The sequence below is a fragment of the Acanthopagrus latus genome, chromosome 20 (genome assembly GCF_904848185.1).
Source record: "Acanthopagrus latus isolate v.2019 chromosome 20, fAcaLat1.1, whole genome shotgun sequence".
Lineage (NCBI taxonomy): Eukaryota > Metazoa > Chordata > Actinopteri > Spariformes > Sparidae > Acanthopagrus > Acanthopagrus latus.
In genome coordinates, this window is record NC_051058.1 from 16,685,273 (window position 1) to 16,706,323 (window position 21,051).

General features: G+C 43.6%; 1 protein-coding gene across 1 annotated transcript in view; it reads left to right on the forward strand.

The window, feature by feature from the left end:
- The window catches only part of dock1 (dedicator of cytokinesis 1), a 200,750-nt gene that overhangs the window by 35,193 nt on the left and 144,506 nt on the right, over positions 1-21,051 (forward strand). The window contains exons 12-19 of the mRNA XM_037081415.1: positions 575-654; positions 2,998-3,123; positions 3,487-3,611; positions 7,805-7,903; positions 9,147-9,219; positions 12,139-12,242; positions 12,868-13,051; positions 20,244-20,341. Of these exons, the coding sequence (XP_036937310.1) occupies positions 575-654; positions 2,998-3,123; positions 3,487-3,611; positions 7,805-7,903; positions 9,147-9,219; positions 12,139-12,242; positions 12,868-13,051; positions 20,244-20,341 (889 nt within the window). The remainder of the gene's footprint in view (positions 1-574; positions 655-2,997; positions 3,124-3,486; positions 3,612-7,804; positions 7,904-9,146; positions 9,220-12,138; positions 12,243-12,867; positions 13,052-20,243; positions 20,342-21,051) is intronic.

Here is a 21,051-nt window from a genome sequence, read left to right on the forward strand (position 1 = left end):
ACAAACCGTATCATGTTTTAGTCTGTTCTTTCACTGGAGCAGAGTGGGAATGTGTGTTTTTTTTTTTCGGATTGGATCTATTCTGGAGCGTACAGCCATGGGTTTTAGGCTACCGGCATTGAAAAAACATTTGACCAGGCGGGTCAAGCTTCCCACTGCTGCACTGGCGCTGTAAATGCTGACTGGGCACCATTTCCTAAACGATGATTTCTCTGTGTGTTTCTTTCATTACCCATCCTGCTCACTGTTAACTGCTAACAAGCGGCTTTGTGTCTGTCACGGTATTCGCATCACTCTTCGGTGTGTGTGTCTCTCTCTCTCTCTCTCTCTCTCTTTCTCTCATCCCACTCCCCTCCTCACAACCATCACTTTGTGGCTCTCCTGCCCCGCTCCTCCTCCTCCTCCTCCTCCTCCTCCTCCCCCTCTTCCTTCTCCACCTACTCTTCCCTCTCCACCTCCCTCTTCCGCCATCCCTTCTTCTCTGTGGTGTTTGCCCGTTGTGTGCATACTGCAGGCTAGCGTTGGATGACGCCATTCGCCACAAGCAGCTGAACATCTCCCGTTTTTCACCCAGGGTGGCGGGGGAGAACGACTTCCTCCAGACAGTCATCAACAAAGTTATCACCGCCAAAGAGGTCAATCACAAGGGCCAAGGTACAGTGCAAGGTTCAGACACAAGAGCCAAGGAGGGAACTCAAGATTCACTTCATTGTACCTGTATCTTCATGCTTGATGTGTTAAAAGACATTTCCTGTATTTTTTTAAATCATATTTCAGTTGTTTTTTTTAAAGGTGCAGTTTATGGGAAGTGGCCACCTCTCAAATTCATACTCCAAACAAATAGGGGAAGACATATCACCATAGTAACCACTAACTGATCCTAAATGTAGCTGCCGTAAGCTGTGGGTAGCAACTCAGAGTAGTATAATGAGAAGGGCTGGGCTGGGCTAGCAGGTTAGCATGCTAACTTCAGCAGATATCCCTACGACACAGAGCGTAGATTGCAACGTCAAAACTCTTATTTCTTGAAATTATATCGACACATTGAGCAAATGTATGAATGGTTTAAAATAAGTTTTACATGTTGCACCTTAAAAGTACCCAATATAGTTTTACTTTGTTTAGTTTTCTCAAATCTAGCTTCAGTTTCTTCCAGTTAACTAAATGTTTTTCTAGAACAAAACTAAAAACAAACACACATTTTTATGTTTAATCATATAAGCCAGACTTTTGCTACAAGTTGCCTTATCAGGAAACTTTTCGAAGGATGCAGCATTCACCAAAATGTTAAGAAAAACTGTGTTTGAGTGTGCAGCTTCCATGGCCCCTCTCTCACATGTACTGTCCCCGCAAGCCAGCAGCTCACCAGGCAACATGTGCACTTTTCCTTCAGCTCTTCAGTGGTTAACTAATTGGTTAACTGCGTCTCACTGAACTGCTGTAATTTTCTTTCATACCACATTTAAGATCTGTTCCTACAAAGTACCATTACCCCGAACACACTGGCAGGGTGTTGAAACTGTTCATCTTGCTAACAAGAACATAATTCTTTGTCAAGTGCTCGCACTATAAATCACTGCTCACACTATAAATAGTTGCCCTCATCACCATGACTACAGGATCCAAGTAATCCAGCTGTTAATTAAGCTGGCGAGTCCTCCGCAAAGACTCCGATCTTATCAGTGATTTGACATCTGTGGGGTAGAAGAACAACATTAGCCATCTTAGGGATTTGCGTTGGGAGGGGGCCAACATGTCAGCGCTCCATGGTATTGTCATGCCCTATGAAGACGTACTTGGATAAATGTCAGGTTTGCGCCGACCCGCGTTGGGAGGAACAGCGGAGCACTGAGAGCAGCTGCCTCGGTCACGCTCGCATATCAAAAGGCCTCCAGCTTGGCTAGAGAGAGATGTGTCACTCATAACAATATGGGGCCCGCAAAGTGAAAGTGAGTAAAGCTTCGGGGCTCATTTTCGGTGGCCTCTGAAGGGGCTCACTACAGGACGACTGCTTTAATTGGGTGCCTTGCTTTCAGCCTTGTTCAGAAGTATGTATCTGCGCCGCTTTGTTTTTTTTCCTGAGAGAATATCAAGTGTGGTTGCAGAGCTGGCACACCATGCAGTGTCTGCAGAAAAAGCTTTTCCATCCAATCCAAGAGGAAAGCAAAGCAAGCTGCTGGCGTTAAATTGTTTGGAAATATGACCCGCGAACGTCCCCTGAAGGTCCTCTGTTTAAGAGTTATTGAAAGCCGCAGAGTTTCCCTTTAAGCCGCACACTTTTAGGTGTTGTGACCAATTATTTAAGTCTGAGAATTAGAATTACATACTGATTTGAATATTCTACCATAGCAGTCGCTTATTCTCATAAAAACAAAGAGTGCCTTAAGAATAAGTGGGGGGCATCGGGGACAGTCTCATGAATTTTGCAGGGGGTCAGAAAATGCGTTTTTTTTTTTTTCCTTTTAAATTTTCCTATTTAGGAACCAAGCGTCTGTTTGTTTTGGAGAGTCAGTTGTTTATGTTTGTTTGCTGCCAGTGTTCATCCTCAGATGTAACACTTCCTATTTTAGCCAAGGTTTGTTTGTCTTTTTACCAAATACAGTCCCAATGTTACGTTTAGTAAGTGAGTAAACGACGAGTTTCAAGGAAATGAAATGAAAACGTGCACGTAGTATGATAGATGCCAGACATGCTGTTTTGTTTTTCTTTTGTGGTTTATTTCGTTCCAGTTATGCACACACAACGACCACACTTTTATCTAGCAAGGAAAGGAGAAGCACAAACACACACTTGTTCCTTCTGTCATTATGTTTTCTTAAATACATCCCTGTGGGTAGATTCTATTTTGCGTCTGGCCCTGCAGCTTTTAGATGTCACCGAGAGACGAAAAACCACTTGAGGACGTCTGTTTTTAGTATTTTCCTCCTCTCCTGTTGTCTCCCCTCCTGACGTTATCCTCGTCCGTCCCCCTCCCTTTGCCCTTGAATGCGTCACCAGGCCTGTGGGTGACTCTGAAGCTGCTCCCCGGAGACATCCATCAGATCAGGAAGGACTTCCCGCACCTGGTGGACCGATCGACAGCTGTGGCTCGCAAGATGGGCTTTCCTGAGATCATCATGCCAGGTTGAGTGTTTCAGGGGAAAAAAAAGTCTCTGCAATTCTCCTTTTTGAATCTGATTGGTCGAGCACATCATTCATTCAGGAAGTGATTTTGAGTTAACAGCTACTGTTTTAGAAAATGTAAGTGAGGGAGAAAAAGAACATATCGTACATCGTTAAGGTTTGATTAAGGCATTAGTTATGTAATGGACTGAAGTCACCCATAAAGTAAATGGTGCCAAATATCCACTTATGCCACCTAAAGTGTAATGGGTTACGCAGTAATATTCATATATATTGAAAATGAATGAATAAATCTGCGATCGTTGGGCTCTTAAGACTGTACAATTGAGGATTTTTCTCACATCTTCTGTCTGTTTCTTAAAGGTGATGTGCGAAACGACATCTACGTGACTCTGGTTCAGGGGGATTTTGACAAGGGGAGCAAGACCACACCCAAAAACGTTGAGGTCACCATGTCTGTTTATGACGAGGACGGCAAGAAACTGGAGGTGCGATGGAAGAATTTTAACTTGCTCCCTTTTTTCGTCTTCTGTTTTCTTCTGGGGTTCAGCTGAGTCTCAGCATTCAGGGCACAAGTGCTACAGCCGATTGGTCTCTCAGACAGTCTGTGATTTAGCGAGCTTTCTTTAATCTCACACAGCTCAGCACGCTGCTTAACTGACCAGGACTATAAAGCAGTGTGATACACAGGCCAGACCGCCTTTGCCACCCGTCATAAAATGACAGAATGCGGTAGTTGTGCTCTGTGGTTGATTGAGTAGCCCAAAAGTCTGGCTCGCCGCTGCAAGTATCAACCTTAATCACTTTCAGAGTCGGTTGCAGACCCAAGCAGGTGGACAGGGATATGGACGGCATGGTTTCAAAGTTGCAGAAAAAGTGATGACAGATGTGAAATGAGCAGTCAGTGGTGGCGGGAATACTCCTAGTCAGTAAAGTAACAATAAAAAGTATCAGAAGTACTCATGATGTCAAGTGGCCACTTGCAGGGTGTTAAAAAAAGTGCATAGATGCTTAGTTTAATTCCCCTTTGTCATCCGTCTGATTGCTTCACTTTAGCTCCTGTCTCTTTGAGTCCCCCCTCTGGAAAAGCCTAGTCAGCTCTGATTCGTCAGTTCTCGCAGACCTGAGCAGGCTTGGTCCACCGTGTTTCAGCATCAGCTCTGTCAGTGTTTTTGCAACCGTGCCTACGCTGGGGGTTGAGACTGTGGTCTGAGTCCTTTGATACTTTCACAGTATTTATATAGCACCAAGACCTGCTTTATAATCACTAAGATATAAAGGAAATTTGACTTTATACAATATTGGACCTTTGAGTTATGTGCACCAAATGACTTTATTATTTCAGGGGCCTTTCCTTTTAGTTTTGTTGTGAGACAATTTACAACTTTGTTCTTAGTTGACCATTTGTCTTGTACCTTAAATCAAAGGACCCCCTAACTCCAGCAGTGAAGGTTTTATAAATACAGTTTAATAAGGAAATACAATACTTCCCTCTGAAATGTAGCTGAGTAGAAATATTGAGCAGCAAAAATGTGATATAATTAAGTTTGAGGCTCAAGCACCTCAGAATTAGACTTGGATACAATACTTGTATAGATATACTTTGTTACATGCCACCACTGTAAGCGTTTCCCTTCTGGTCTAATTAGCTTTTCTAATGAAGTTAAGAGGGTGATTTTCTCCCCTGTCTATTTTTTTTTTTTTTCATTGCGAGCTGTGTCAAAATATCACAAATGTATTTAGCAGCCTCTGGCGCAGAAACAGGTTCATTTTATTTTTGTGCTGGTCAGCAATGAACTATTTTAATTTCAACTTGAACCTTTTGTGGGGCATTTGTAGGAAAGTCTGCAATTAATGATGTTAAGCTGCAAAATCTGAATGTCATTTTAAATGTATCTAGTTAATGAAAACCATGAAGACACAAACAAATCCACATCGTCATCGAATTGGAGAGTGTTTAATTGACTTCCGAGCGCCTTTTACTTTTTTCTAATCGTCTGACAACCCGTTGGTGTCTAATGTCCTAATACAGCTTTTGTTTCATCTCTCTTGCCGGTGATCCTTTTCACTGAGGTTTAATTATTGTCACCCATACTTGACTTTACCTCTTGTTCTGCAGAGGCCACATCAGTTAACAGGGGGATATGAGAGGTTTAGAGCGGTTGGACATGAGGAGTATGTGGGAAGAACGGGAGCAGGAGGTGTGTGTCCATGGGAGTCGGTTGCTCATGTGTCAATGAACTTCCAGTTTTAATGCAGAGTTATTTTTGAGACTTTTGATGTAACAATGCAGTGTTTTTTGGGGACACACATTGCAGTGAAACAAAGCGGAAACAGACAGCTCTTCCCTCCCTTACTCAGTAGTATTATTGTTGGCACCGCAGCTGCATAGATAACTGCTGCATCGCCCAGCTACCAACAGCACGAGGAGGAAACATGAGTTTATTCATTCATTTACTCCGTAATGGAAATGAGAAAACAGATAGAAATGGTGTCAGGCTGCCAGAATGACTGCATCACCCGTCAGCCTTCATTTTTCCGTGAGATTTCGTGCCTGCTGGCAAAATTATATTGTGCATGCCAAAATTATGACGAACTAATCCAAACCCTGATGGTGTCATTATTCTATAGCCATTAAAAAAAAATCATACGTTGAAGCAAAAAAAACAAAACAACGCCTGATATGTTCTTGCAAGGCATTAATGCTATAATGTCTTACACTCAGTATACTTATGTACTCACAGTGAGAGTGATTTGAGGTGACACACCCCAGGTCTAGGAAAAGACCTCCTGCGAACGCTGAATCGGATGCAAGCCGCTGCCTCAATTACACACATTAGTCTTAGATTGAGAGGCGTCATCGTGATTTGGCCCAGCAGGATGAGGAAGCGTAAGGACTCGGTGGTGATTATACTGTAAATGCAGTTCTGGAGTCGTTGAAAGCAGTGATGATCATTGTGATTATTTGGGGATGTTTGCGATTGCAGTATAATTTGTAGTGCATCATTAACAATTTTTTTTTTTTTTAAATCTCACAAACACGGGTGAAAAACAAGCGCAGCGCCTTCATGTTGCAGGCCCGGAGTTGCCAACTCTGCCAGTCCATTTTAATCACCTACAAGCAGCTACATGGTGTTGTTACAGAACACATGTTGTCTTTGAATAGGCTGTTGCACCGTCAGAGCCTCTGGGCTGTAATCATCGGAGTCAGTGACAGCTGTCGACAGTGATCTAGTGACGCCGATCACATCTCTGGGTGTCATGGCAGTGTTGTCAGTGCAGCGCTGGAGCTCCCGTCAGCATGCCGAGTTGCATCTTTTCACAGAAATGTTCGGTCTCGTCTTTTGGGTTCCCAAGGGATCAGTGCTAATTGGTGAATTTTCCCCCTCTTCTTTACTGGATTTTAATTGGCTAAAAGGAAATTGTGCTTCCGAGATGAAAGATAAGGTCGCTGCCTGTCTGTCACTTTCAAAGTCAGAAAAGGTTCCAATATGATCTTAAAACTATCTCTTTATTTTGCCTGAGATTCCAGTCACGACGACTACAGCCTCAAAAAAGTTTTGTTTACATCAAGCTATTTATGTAACAGAATGACGTAGCCTTCATGCACCCGAGAAAAGGTAATTCTAAGTAGATGCATCGAGGCAAAAAGTAGGTTTACAAATGTAACTTTTCTCTGTGGCCATTTCTGTCTCTGTTTACGCCGTCTCATCCCCTCACTGTCCTTACTCTTGGAGTCCTTTACCCCCTCCAGATTTCTTCCTCTGTCTCAAAGAGGATTTGCGATGTTGTGCAGTCAGAGTCTGGACAGTGACTTCTTATCACCTTGACATATTAGCACACCCCAACAAAACCTGCGGCTAGACCTTGGTCGCCCCCCGCCCCTCTTGGTATCTCCGAAAATCTGAAGCTGTCACAAATCTTTTAGTAAACGGGCAGAGTTTGCTAGAGCTAGCACCTGCCCCCCAGATCTGCTCGGCGTGGCTGGGGGAGACTGGGCCTGTTATTCCTCATAATTGCTGGTTGTCAGAATCCATTAGTGTTGGAGTATTTTAGCAGCGGCACACAAGCAGGCCAGGGAGTCATCTGCAGCAGTGGGAGGAAAAGGAGCAGGCTGGCTGAGCGCAGATTGATTCGAAACAAGGCATGCGTGCCATCTGCTGTCACTCCATCCCTTGAGCCAAATCCCACAGGGGGGTCGCGTAATATTTTACATACGCACCCTGACCCGTTGTAGTAACTCAGGGGACCCACTAGGAAGACCAATTTACTTGGCCGGATTCATCAGCACCAGCTGGTCCGCTCCCCTGCACCTGACTTCCCCTCGACTTCGTTGCTGCATGGGAGCTGCTGCCCCTCCTTCTTAAATAATTAATTTCTAATTTATTTCTTATTTCCACAGTGCTGTTGTGAGATTGGCAGCCAACAGGCAGGTGCTCATGCATAAAGCACATCCACACTTTTAAAGGCCATTCTTCTAGATTTAGGCGTTCTGCTCCAGGGACTCCGTTTCATGAAATAGTCAATTTTCCACAAGCTGCTAGTGTGCAAATGTTTTGACACAGCACTTATAACTCAGCCACTTTGGAATAAAACCTACAACTGTGCCAGTATAATCACATAACCAGTCTGGTTGGTCGATGACTTCGCGCGTGTGTGTGTCTTATTCCTTTATATCCAGAATGTGATCTTCCCCGGAGCCGGAGACGAAGGCATCAACGATTACAAGTCTGTCATCTACTACCAAGTGAAGCAGCCGCGCTGGTTTGAAACAATAAAGGTGTGTTTGTCCTTTCCTTCCTTCCTTCCTTCCTTCCTTCCTTCCACCGCCTCATATTTCTCTTTTGTTATGCTGAGTAATATGTTAGTCATTATTTTTCCGCCTTATCTGCATTGCCACCCTTTGATATGATTCTTAAATCCATTATTCATCACAACGCAGGTTTCCATCATCAGTAATTTTGTAGATTGAGGACTGTGGTGTGTGGTGAATATTCTCCCGCGAAGCTGTAAAGACAGAACGAGCGATGAATATGAAACCATACAGTAGATTACATTTTTGATTAAATCATTGATCTGTGACACTTAAAAAGGACCACACCAGTGGTTTTGCACGTTTTAGCTCATTTACTACAAATCACTTTTACATCAAACTAACCCTTTTGCAAACCACGCCACTCACCAGTGGCTTCCCTTTCTATACAGGCTAGCACTTAATATTAAAGTCCTATGTCCTTGGCAGGGCCTTTCTGTGTGGGGGTGGTGTATTCTTTCTTTCTTGCTTGCATGGCTTTTCTCCAGGTGCTCCAGTTTCCCCCAACATTAAAACTTACACAATAGATTGATTAGAGTTGGTACCCAGGTGCTGTATGCTGCCCACTGCACCCTTGGGGTGGGTTGAATGCAGAGGATGATCTTCTTCTTCTTCTTTTTCTTTTTCTTCTTCTTCTTCAACCCTCTTCTTTTTTTTTTATTTGTGTAAAAGGCCCTTTGCATTTGTTTGTTCCCAGCTGGTGACCTTTCATACCCCTCTCTCTCACGTTTCCTTTCTCTTACTGCCTAATTAGGTGTTAGTTTAATAAAGGATTTACCCTAATGAGGCATTGTTTTTACTTCCAGTAGCTACGTAAAGCATGATTATCTGGTAATTGCATGGTTTACTGCTCATGCTGAATAAAGTATGCGTTAATCTTTAAAAAACAACAAAGCACTTAGAAAAGGTTTACAGTGGTACAGACGTAACACAAAACATAAACTCAATAAAAGTGTTTTTAATTCTGTAATAAACAACAAATCTGTCACAAAACTTTTATTAAGGTTCTTAACCAGTCAGTAAACCACCAACAAGTTCTGCTTCTGCTTATAAATGTCTTTATAATGTAACAATAAACATGTTTATGATCCTTTTATTAACACTTTACAGCGTTTGGAGTTTGTTCTGCTTCCCATCTGTCCCTTACATCATCTTTTGAGTGTGTGTTCATGGCCGTATGTTGCTCACACTGTCCCTTACTGTCCCTCAGGTCGCTATTCCCATCGAAGACGTGAACCGGAGCCACTTGCGGTTCACCTTTCGCCACCGCTCATCGCAGGACTGTGAGTACAAACATCGGCAGCTGCACATTTAGCCGCTCATCTATCCACGGCAAAAAAATAATGGAAGATATCCAGTCTCGGGCAGATGTGTTGCGCGGTGATAAATACTTTGAAGCTCACCCTTTGTCACATTAATCAGAGGCATTAGTCTGCCCCTGCACAAAGCTGTGTCATGGAGTGGCTTGTCAGGGTCTACAGCTGGGATGTGAAAAATGCCTGAGGGGACTCGTTTGTTTATTGGGACCAGTGTCTCGCTGAATGCAGCCAGTGTTGTACGTCCTTCTGTTTTTTAACATCCTTTTTAATTTCGGGGGTGTCGAGGGCAGGGAAACCTGGTGCACAGCCATCCCATCTGCCTGCCACATGGCGAGGCCATCCCTCCAGCAGCAGGAGTGGGGCAGGGAAAATGAATTTGGAGGGGTGATAGTAGCCATGACACTGGTGGATATGTATTAAACAATCAACTCATATGGCGCAGAAGGCAAAGCAGAATTGGGCAGAGTGGCGTGATCTGCAGCTGTCGTCATCCAGCTCCAAAATCCTTCAGCTCTGTCTGCCTCTCACCTGCATGCATGCGGTTTGAAGGAAATGGCCAGGTCTCAGAGTTCAGCGCCGGTTTATAATCCACTTGGAGAACCTTCTTGTCATGCTCGGCACCTTGCTTCATTCTCTGCAACGCTGTCGCGAGGCATGCCTTTGAAACTCTGTGACTTGCTGTTATCTTGCTGTAACGGTTGCTTTAGAAACTGGCTCACCTCAAGTGACTGTGGGACTGCAGGGGCATGCTGATGCTGCCAAAATTTAACTTGTCGCTGACAATAGACAATAGACAATAGAAAAAGATGTGTTGAAGAAGTGGAATGGCTTGATCGCACCGGTTTTGTGTGTGGTGCACGCTGTGTGCTTTCCTGTTTGTGACACCTGGACGCTGATATCCCTGTACACATGAATACATTTCTATCAACGTTTGTGATTGTCTGCATCTGTGCAGGCGTGCCTCTTCAGCATCCAGCCACATTCTGTCGTTCCAGCCTGAGCAGTTAAGGATGAATGCGCTTTGATATCTGGCTGCCTGCAAAACACTCTAGGAGCTGTCGCGTTTAACATTCTGCTGGATGTAGTTTCTCCATTTGATCATCAGTAAAGGAAGACAAGAGTGAAAATGTACCCCCCCCTTATCATCGTGTGTCAGACTTAAACTTTCATCTCAAGGCGTTAATGACTGTAACAGAAATAGTTTACAGTTACGTTTACATGTGCAGACATATGACAGTTACACCCCTGTCTCTGCAGTCTCTTACCGTGTGATATTAATCACACTGGAAAAGCTTTTTTTCTGGGACCAAAGAGAAATGTTTAACCTCTCTGAAAGTTTTCCGAAGAAAACCAAAGGGGGGGATGGTCTGTCAAATGTCCCTTATAGTCGTCTGCCTCTGCAGTCATCAGCCAGTGTCCTCCTTGCTTCCTCCGCTGCTCCTAGCTAGTGCTGAACTTTTAGCCAAAACGCAGAGTGACAGAGCTGCTCATCAAGGCCACTGCTCGAGCTCATGTGCTCAGTGTCTCGACCCCCCCTGGTTCAGAATCAGGCCAGCGCTAACACAGTGCATCAGACTGCCACTCCAACATTGTCAGGCCTCATCAGACTGATGGCTGCTATCACAGGCGCCGCCGTGGCTGTAAGAGATCCCCGCCATCTTTTCACTTGGGTTTCATCCGTCATTATGCCACTACCTGGTGAGTGGGGTAGAGGGTAGGCTTTAAGATCTGGCACAGTACACTCACCATAAATCTGGAGTGACAGGCCACCTTAGAGGTGGAAGAGTGCAGAGCTTCGACACAAACTTGACTTTGATTGGTTTGAAAAAGTAGCTCTGTCCTGAAAGTGACCTTTTTTTCCCCTAAATGCAGAGTTTCGAGTCTGCTGCTCTCCTTAGGAAAGTCACGAATCATTTTTCTCACCTGGGTGGCATGCATACAGTGTTTTCCCTCCACTGGTTCCTCTCAAGCCAGCCCAGCAATTATTCACCGGCGAGGCTGCAGGCAGCAAACCAATGAGGGGATTTATGCAGATAGAATGCGCAAGATACTCCCATGAATCATGTCTCCCCGCACGTAAATTTGAGCTTGTTGATCCACAATGATGATATATGTGGCCCCATCCAAACGCTTGGTTACAAGACAAAGTCATAACTCTTTTGCTTGTTTACACGGCGTTTCCCCTCAACACCACCAAATACAGTCACACACATGCGTGTGTGCACATACACACAAGCAACGAGAAACTCTTTTCCAACCAAGGGGGAATATACAAACAGCTGCAGGGCTGGGACCGAGTGCAAATATTTATTCATGTGCTAACAGGAAGTGGACACACAAGATATCTTGGTCCAAACCTTGGAGAGAAAAAAATTTGGCTCATTCTTTTTCTTTTTTTTAAATTTGGCAAATATGATTTATGAGAAGGGAAATCTCATCTGTCATTGCATCTCCAAGGTGCTCTTCACCATGTACCATTAATTCACACCTTGCATGCTTATTGTTCATATAGACTTCAGAAGTTAACAGTAGATTCTGGTTCCGGCTCTGGAGCTGACACAGGGCCTTAAGTGCCTAGATTAACATTTGTGATTGTCGGTTTTTAAAAACATTCCAGCCTACGGTTAATAATTGCACATTAACTCTGAGGTTAATTGAAGAAAGGTTTCAAAAGTATTGGTGTATGCTGTCAGTTATAATTGTTAAAAGGAAAATTGGAATCAGCAGGTCAGACTCGAGAGATTATCATCGTTTGTCCAAAAACCAGGAGAGTACACTGTGCATGAGCACAGTCAATCTCAAATGTTAACAAAAGCCATCAGCCGCTCCTCCCATCTGTCCGTCTCCTGTCTTCCTCACGTTATTCTTTTCTTCCTCCCACAGCCAAAGACAAATCAGAGAAGATATTCGCCTTGTCTTTCGTGAAGCTGATGAGGTACGACGGCACGACTCTGAGGGACGGCGAGCACGACCTCATCGTGTACAAGGTAAACGGGGAAACATCCCAAACGCAGTTAGCGCTCAGTGTGTGGTCGTCTGGTGTGTTTGTTGCTGCACGTCCTACACGCTGGGCTGACCCACGCTCCTCGAGAACATCGCCACAGCGCAGATAAATCCGAGGTGAAAAATTGGCCTGTCGTTTTATAAGCTGACGTGATAATAGCTTCACTGCCTTCTATGGAGGCTTGTGTAGTCGGTATGCGTCAACCCCCACAGTGAAATAAAATTACTTCCCAATTAAAATCCCTTGCATAATGACACCTTTGCGTTGCGGAGCCTATTTATGTTAATTAAAAAGTTTAATGTGAGAAAAATTCCCAGTTAGATTTTTCTTTCCCCTTATATTTTTCTATTGCTTTTGTCAGTCAAGGCTGTTTGGCAGTGAGTTTTGTTATTATTCTCTTGTGTAACAACAGTCAGAATAAACTTGTTCGGTGAAGCCGCACCCAAGGTACTTGAATACAAAAAATGCAGTGAAAGAACTTAACACTGCATTACAGTACAAACAGCAGGTACAGATGTCAATTCATTTGAAGAAATTGATAAAGATCCCTGAGCTAGCTCTGTTGTGAATTGTGTAACGCGCTGATAAGTCTCATCCCCGAATACCAGGCGGAGGCAAAGAAGCTGGAGGACTTGTCTCTGTACCTGAACCTGCCTGCCACCAAGCTGGAGCTGGAGGAGAAGGGCTACTCCGCCACCGGGAAAAACACCCAGAACCTGGGCAACTGCACCATCAGCAAGGACTCCTTCCAGATCGCCACCCTGGTCTGCTCCACCAAGCTCACGCAGAACGGTAACAGCATCCACACTTCTTCAGCAAGAGCCGGGGCTCGCTTTTTAGCAAAACACTCACAGCAGAACGACGGAAACCAAATGTAAAAATAATACATGATTCTACGTAGCGCTGTGTTGCCGATGAAGGAAACTCACAAGCATTATGCAGTGTTCAGATGCTCACCACAAATAGGCTGCTCTGTCTGAGTTGATGCACACGATAGACCGACGCAGCGTGAACAAGCTTCTTCTCCATTTTCCTGGTTGCCAGAGTGATGTGTCTTGCCAGGTCTAATTAAAGCCTTTTTTTCTGAAAAAACATAGCAGCCACACAAAAACCTGGGTGACACGCTTTTCTCAAGGCGTCCCCGTGCTGTTAGATTCTTGCGGCTAGAAAAAAAAACTCTTTTTCTTCTCAAACTTTATTTTTTCTACATTTTCCTACATTTTCCATCGGTGCCAGACTCGTCCGACCTTTCAACCTTTCAATAGCAGCCTACTTTTTTTTTTTTTATTCCTTCAACTGCCCTCTTGAAAATGTCAGTGCTGTGATATTTGCCAAATATATGTCCAAAAACATTTTGATATCCAAGCGGGTGTGTTTCTCCATCCAACCACAAGTGTGGGATTTATTTTGATAACTGCGGGGTAGTTTGGCCGTGTACCTTCATCCATGCACAGAACTAAAAGGCTACTGTCAGTAACAAACTGCCTTTAAAACACCTCATTACAGATTTTAAATGGGCTATAAATGTGTCATATTAATGCTCCGAAAAACTAATGATATCAGCTTTTCTCATGTCTTAACTGGAAAATGCTGCATTTGGAATGAGGCCTAATTTGAAATAACCATATGTAATATGTTGTTTCCATGACCCATATCAAATTCTTGTTCATCTTTCCTTCATTTGACACTGTCTCCTGTAAGACATGTGTCCCCAGTCTAAGTCAGAAAGCAGTGTGTTAACTAGGGACCTGTGTACATTTGCTTATGTGCGGCCCGAGAGGCATTAATTTCAGCAGTAATCATTCTCGCATTTACTTCAAAAGGAGACTTTTCAAGCATTTTAGCAGACCCTGGATTTCAAAACCAGCTTTGGGCCAAAGCCTCCGACTTTGAAAGACAGATTATCCGTGCAGAGGTGCACATACATCACTTAAAGTAGGACTCCAGGACGTCTGCCACCCGTCGCACCTTCCACCTGGTCTTTACACGTGTCCTATACTTGGTTGACATTGGTCCCCGCTTTCATCCTTTTCTCCTTCTAACCTACTTTCTCTTCCTCAGCTCTCTCCTGTCAGTCAGTAGATTTCAGTCCATCACTTCTGAGCAGAGGACAGCTCTGCTCCTCTGTTTACTGCCGTCAATCAGGAGGAGTATTTCTCCCCCCAGGATGCTCAGAAGATCTACACTTATTAAACTAAGGAAATCCCCATCTCTGGATTGTTTGGATTGTAGCCTCTTGTGCATCCCCTTCCCTTTTTGTAAACGTTTATAAATCGCAGACATGGACATCTCAGTGTGGATCGTGTGAAGAGCCGGTCTACTTTATGTGACTGGTCAGCTCTGATTTCACAGCTACTCTAAACAGACCCATCCTAAATGTCAGCGTTGCTTTCCTCTGCGCTTGATGCATTGAGCATCACGCGTTCTTTCTTTCATTTTTTTCTTAATGCACAACTGAGTCACCACTTTAATAAGAGCCAAAATGAAAGCTTCCTCATTCCTCTCGGTGTTTTTAAGGCCACAGAGAGCCCTGGAATGAGAATGAAGAAGGGACAGATTGACCGCAGGCTCACTTTGACTGGAATTGGAATTAATTGTTTTACTCGCCCAAAGCAACACCCTGTTTTTAAATAAAGGAGTGCATCATGTCCTTATGTTTTTATTCATGGCACCGGCAAAGATAATTCTGAATAGTCAAGCGAGGCAGAGTGAAAGGAAATGCTTGGAGTGTGCTGTCGAGGCAAATTAAGTTGCATTGGTCTTTTCGCAGTGCTCACTGAATAATTATTTAATTGAAGCAGCAAAAAGAACCAACACAAACCCTTTTTTCCCCCTCTGAAGCTCAAGATGATACACTTCTCTTTTCAGGAACAGGAAATAAAATCAGCAACCATTTTATGTTCTCATTTTATTTCAACAGATCATATTTATGTCAGTAATTATCACCGCCAGGGAGGTCATGAGGTCAAGTTGAGGTCAAGTTGTCAGCAGGATAACATAAAAATTAAATGGATTTCCATGAAACTTAGATGGAGGACTTCATCAGGTTGTAATTAATTAGAATTATCCTTTAGAGAACAACACGGCACTCAGAGGTTGTAAACATCAGGGAATGTGACTTCAGTGTCTCCACTCACATTACAGGAATGTTTGAGCTGCAAAAGTTTTACGCCTCTTGCACTTCTGGAACCATCTCAGCACCTTTTTGTATGTTTGAATGAAAAAAAAAAAAAGACACTTGGTTGTTGACCTTGATGTGCTGACGTTTTTGGAAACATTTTTGGGATTTTCACCTGACAGCGGCTTTGAAGAAGCGCAGCAGCTCTCAGTCCGCATTGAACTGCAGCGGAAATCTTCGCTCTGCCAGCCGCCATACTAATGCAGAGGCCTCGTGTGACCTTGCGGTAAATCTTTTCACCGTCTCGACAAAGACATGCCAGGGCAAGAGAAGTAGATTTTCCGTTGTCACTCTCCTGGATGTGGCCCAGATAGCATGCACGATAAATGTCCATAAAGCCTCAGTAATGAGGTCACTGTGGACCCCTGAAGGATGGAGTGCTGCCGACTGTGTTGTGCAAAAGAGGGGGGGAGCGTTGCATGTTGTTACAGTAATGTTCCCTTTGAGAGTTATTAGGTTGAGTCTGCGGTGTAAGATGTCATTTAAATACATTCATGTGTTCCTTCCTGCTCCGCTCAGTGGGTGGTGGAGTCGGTGGATGAGCAGTTATGGAGGCAGAACCTGCACACACTGATTACACTGGAAAGAGAAATAATGTTAGTGGCTCAAACAGACAGTATTTAGATCCAAATGGATCTCTCCATGTTGGTCCACATTTCTGCCTTCATGTGTGAGATACGGAGCAGTATCCTGGTGAGATGATTCGGTCCTACAGAAAAGCTCCACTGCTGATATTTACCTGGTTCTCAGTGGTGGTAATTTGCAAGGAACCAATAGGAGCCTGGGGATCAGACCACCTCATCACTACACTCTGAGTTTGATTAAGCACAGAGGTTTCAATGTGTGTGTTTGCACAAGTGCACGTGTGTGTGTGTGTGTGTGTGTGTGTGTGTGTGTGTGTGTGTGTGTGTGTGTGTGTGTGTGTGTGTCTGGGATATGTCCTCCCACGCCAAAGCTGCAGGAAAAAAGGTTTGAGTTCTTTTAATAAAGCAACGCTGGGCGAATCTAGCTCGGACTCTGCCAGAGTCTGCCTGCTTTTATTAAAAACCAGAACCTCTTTTAAACTTCCACCCAAACAGATAACTCGCTCGGCAGCTCAGTCACTCAATCACTCAGTCACCCTCCACTCAAGTTTTTTTCAACTTGACTTTCTGCTGTGATTTCTTCATTATAATTCCAGACACCTCTTCATCCAGCAGTGTTTTGTAGTTGCAGAAATTTGACTAAAATTATTTGATCTAAATCACAAGCAAGTCCCAATGTTTCTAAACTGTTGAAAAGCTATGTCAAAGAATTAACAAACTACCCAACAATAATGATGATAATAATGATAAAATTAATTTAAGTGCTCCAAAAAGCTCTTCCAGCAGAATCTAAGTCATTGGAGGCTGTGAGTCCCCAAATACATTTGAAAAGTAAATATCTATACCCCTTTTTTTTCATCAACAATCATCACTTTAGCTGCTAAAAGCACTAGCTCACATCTCATCCGAAGTGATGTCCATGCTCCATTGTGCATTGAGGGTGTAAATGATTTATTTTCAAATTATTTGGGGATATTGGGACCTTCAGAGGTGTGTGAAGATTTCTCCCTCCCACCAACTATTTGAGTAACCATCCAAGGGAGAAAAAATTTATATACCAAATATTTGAACCCTTTTTACTATTTCGGTTGTGAAGATGTGCCTCTTTTTTCTGGTTTATCCCTGCAAATGAACCTGGTGGGTTTTGGAGTGTTGGTGGGACAATGTAGAACACCTTTCCTCTCATTTGGTCAAAATTCCTTCACAGGTGAACACAGTCATGATGCAAACTGACCACTGGTAAATAAAGCTATTTGAAATGTCACGTTGGTTATCTGGGATACTGCAAAGTATATTTTCCATCATTTCTGGGACACATAATGAGTTGGTTAATTGTAAAATAAAAAAAATGAATAAATAAAAAAAAATCAGCATATTGGTTGACGAGTGTGTCTAGAATTTACATCATGGGCTCAATTCACATTCACCTCAGCCTTGCTGGTTGCTCCAAAGTCGTTTCAACCAGAAGACTAACTCAGCCAAAGGGGAGGAAAACGGCACTTGAATGCCCCTCGCAACAGACTGCTCGCTTCATACACATGACACCTCATCCCTGATCCCCACACCCAAGATGAAACACTCTTTTTAATTAAGCTAGATTTATGCAGGCGCTCTCCCGGCGCTGGGAGCTCGTGTGAAGTGGCTGCTGGCTCTTCCCTGGGTATTTGCAGTGTGCTTCACTAAACGCAGGCTGGAGGAGAAGCCGAGTTCTAATGACAGCAGTGCTGGGAGAGAGGACCTGGCCTGCTGAAAGATGTATTAACATCCTGTTCCTACCTTGGTCGGCAGAGAGAAAAAAAAGAAAACTTCATGAAAAAAGTATTAGTAATATCACACTTTTTCTTGCATCACGGTGCTGACAAAGCCTGCACTTATTATATCCAAACACAAGGTTGTTACTGTTGAAGATGAAAGAACAAGTTATTCAAACTACTTGCTTGTAAAAAGATTAGCAATGAAATGCTCTTGTCAGACAGCGTGTGCTGTAAACAAACATTCAAATGGTAATGTGTGAAGTCTTTTGCATTTCAGTTGTGCACTGACAATGTAACCTATTCTCCCAGAAATAATTATTCCACCGCTCTCTGTCTGCCAGTTTTGTAGCTTTTGAATTCGGCTGCCTGCAAAGACAGCCATTCTTGAGCAGATGTTATTTGTCGAAGGCACTCGTAACTCCTAGGCAGACCAGATCCCACCCCATCCTGCCCATCCTCACTTTCCCATGCGCTAAACAGTGTGGCCTCTACAAGTAGTGCCCCCCAGTGGGACCAGCTGCCTGGTGACTCATTCTCATTTCATTCCATTTGTCCTTCTGAGGTGTTAAACCATCAATTTTCAATACCTCTCCTTGGGGAGGGGATCCCTGGTAGTTTTGACAGGGGTCTTGCGACTGAGCCAGGATGGGTTGTCAGGTTTGCGGATGATAGGCATCCAGCTCGGTGTCGCCACGCCTGATCGACTCTTCCATAGCCAATCGGGCATGGTGAGGGGGGCGAGGGAGCAGCCAGGAGTGAGGGTCCCAGGAAGGCCTGAGGGGAGTTAGGACAAATAAGGATCATGATCTGATATGAGAAGGTTAGACTTGAAGACTGGACTGGACTTGAATAAAAGGTTGTGCTTTTATTTAGAATTACTGCTAGAATAGGTTTTAAATGTTTTAACGCTCAAAATTAATATCAGTTTTCCCATATTGTCCAAAGCTACTAAAGTGTAGCTCCCGTCTCTTTAAGTCCCCCCCCCCACCTACCCAGTCTGCTCTGATTGGTCAGCTCACACACATCTGAGCCAGCACTGCAAACAACAACAACAGAGCAGCCATGCTAAATATTTTCTTCTGCACCAAACTAGCTGCTTGGCATAAATCATGCAGATATGTGACATGGTGGGATAGTGTGATGTCACAAAGTCACAGAATTAAAGGTGGAACGACTTACGAGGCGCTTCAGGAGCAGTGTTTTCTGTGGGAGAGAGGCGCTACTATTGGTGCGGACATTGACCTTTTATAACTTTCCAGATCTTTTACATGCACAAGAATCTATTGAAAGCACTGCAGGAAAGGAAAACAGTGGAAAAGCTTTATCAGTGTCCAAACATTTCCTGCTTCTAGCTGCTACAATGTAACACATTGCTGCTTTTCTTACTTTTGTATGATTGTCAATGGTATATGTTAAAGTTTTGGACTGAAGAAAAGTCTTAAGTCTTACGCTGTTTGGTGCTAGTAATGTTAATGACACAAATACACAAAGTCAAACATTTATCTTTTCGATAACTGAATAAACAAGAAAAAAATAGGTCCCCTGAACACTGTTTGAAGCTAGAAAGGTGGCAGGGTCCACCACATACAAAAAAAAAAAAAAAGCAAGACGGTATGAAACTGTTGTCCTTCAATGTCAGTTTGTCTATTCAGTCATGAAAACAAAGAGAGTTTTTTTATTCAGTTTTAGGCATGACTTCATGCCTGAACAAACTGAATAAACAAACTCTCCCCCGATTAAAAATTCCTCCCTAAATCTACATAATGCACCTTTAAAAAAAACAAATTACAGCTTGTAGTACTGCACATAAAAGAATCAATGCAACAGTGGCAGGGTTGTGACTAATCCCTAGTCTCCACACAAGGTAGCTCTGATGACACCTCCTTGGTTTGACAACACTCCATTAGAGCCCCAGAACACTTTAGACACCTGTTTCCCAGGCAGAGTGGGAAACTCATCTTGACGTTAACAACTGGTGAAGTTGTCCTCTAGATTGACTGATGTGTCTCAATAGTCTGTGTCGGCACCTTTTTGAAAAAAAACAAATGTCTTCCGTCCTCAGAGCAGAACTGACTGACGTCCACGGGGCTGCTGTCACGATGCTTTAACAAATCCACATGAGTGCGTTTTTAAAGCTCCCGATTTGATAATTTGCCAAAGTTGGTCATAACTAGCCCTCCCTTGTGTGTGATTAATCGCATCATGACTCATCCCGTTGTGCCTAAATTAATTTTCCGCCATTAAAATGAGGAATCTAATTGAATGACTTGTGCTATATTTGAAACATTTATAAACTCACTTGTGTATGTGTGCGTGGCGGGGACAACTTAACAAATGACTGACACCAACACATTAAATTCAGATCTTCAGCTTTTAATTGTCACTTGTCGGTGCCTCTCCATCGCTCCTCACACTGTATTTCCACAGGCAGGACTAACTCACTCCTTGTTGTTTTTGTGTGTTTTCAGTGGACCTTCTTGGCCTGCTGAAATGGCGCTCCAACACCAGCCTGCTGCAGCAGAACCTCCGTCAGCTGATGAAGGTGGAAGGTGGTGAGGTCGTCAAGGTCAGAAAGTCATCCGTGCAGCTGATGATTACTAACACTTTGTCTGGTGCCATCAAAAACAGATGATTTTAACAGATGATTGTGTCCTTGAAAATTTAGCCTGGATACAGATGAATAAACCCCCCCCCCCCCCCCCCAAAAAAAAGACTGTGACTTACATGTTAGTGTTCTTGAGAATCACAGCTTCCTAGCAACACGTTTCCAAATGATTTCACTGCCTGTCAGAGCAAACAAGTTTCCTTTTCTTGATTTCTTTTTTTGAATAAATGTTTCCGATGAGTACCGCACGCAGGGTACAGGACAGGAAGAGTTGACCTGCTGTCAGACGTCTTGGGCAGAGGCCCTTTAAGTGCTCAGCAAGGGGCAGATGAATAAAATCATCCTCCAGATAAAGTTTTGCATGAACTGGTTTGGAGGGAGGGGGGGCCTGCGGAGTGCGGTGTATCCAGATCAAGTCCTTCTACTCAGACAGTGTTGATCAGGCCAGATAGATGCTTAAACACAGCTGGACCAGTTCATTAAACCACAGGGGTGTGATTATTATCACCGCCACATTAGTGCTTCATTCTACAAGGCACTGCAAGGCTGTCGGTGTGCAATTAGAAACGTTTTCTAGGACATGTTATCAAAACTGTACATACTGTAATGGATGTCGACTGTATATTCGATATCATACACCAATATTGGATGAAGACATGACATAAATCTAG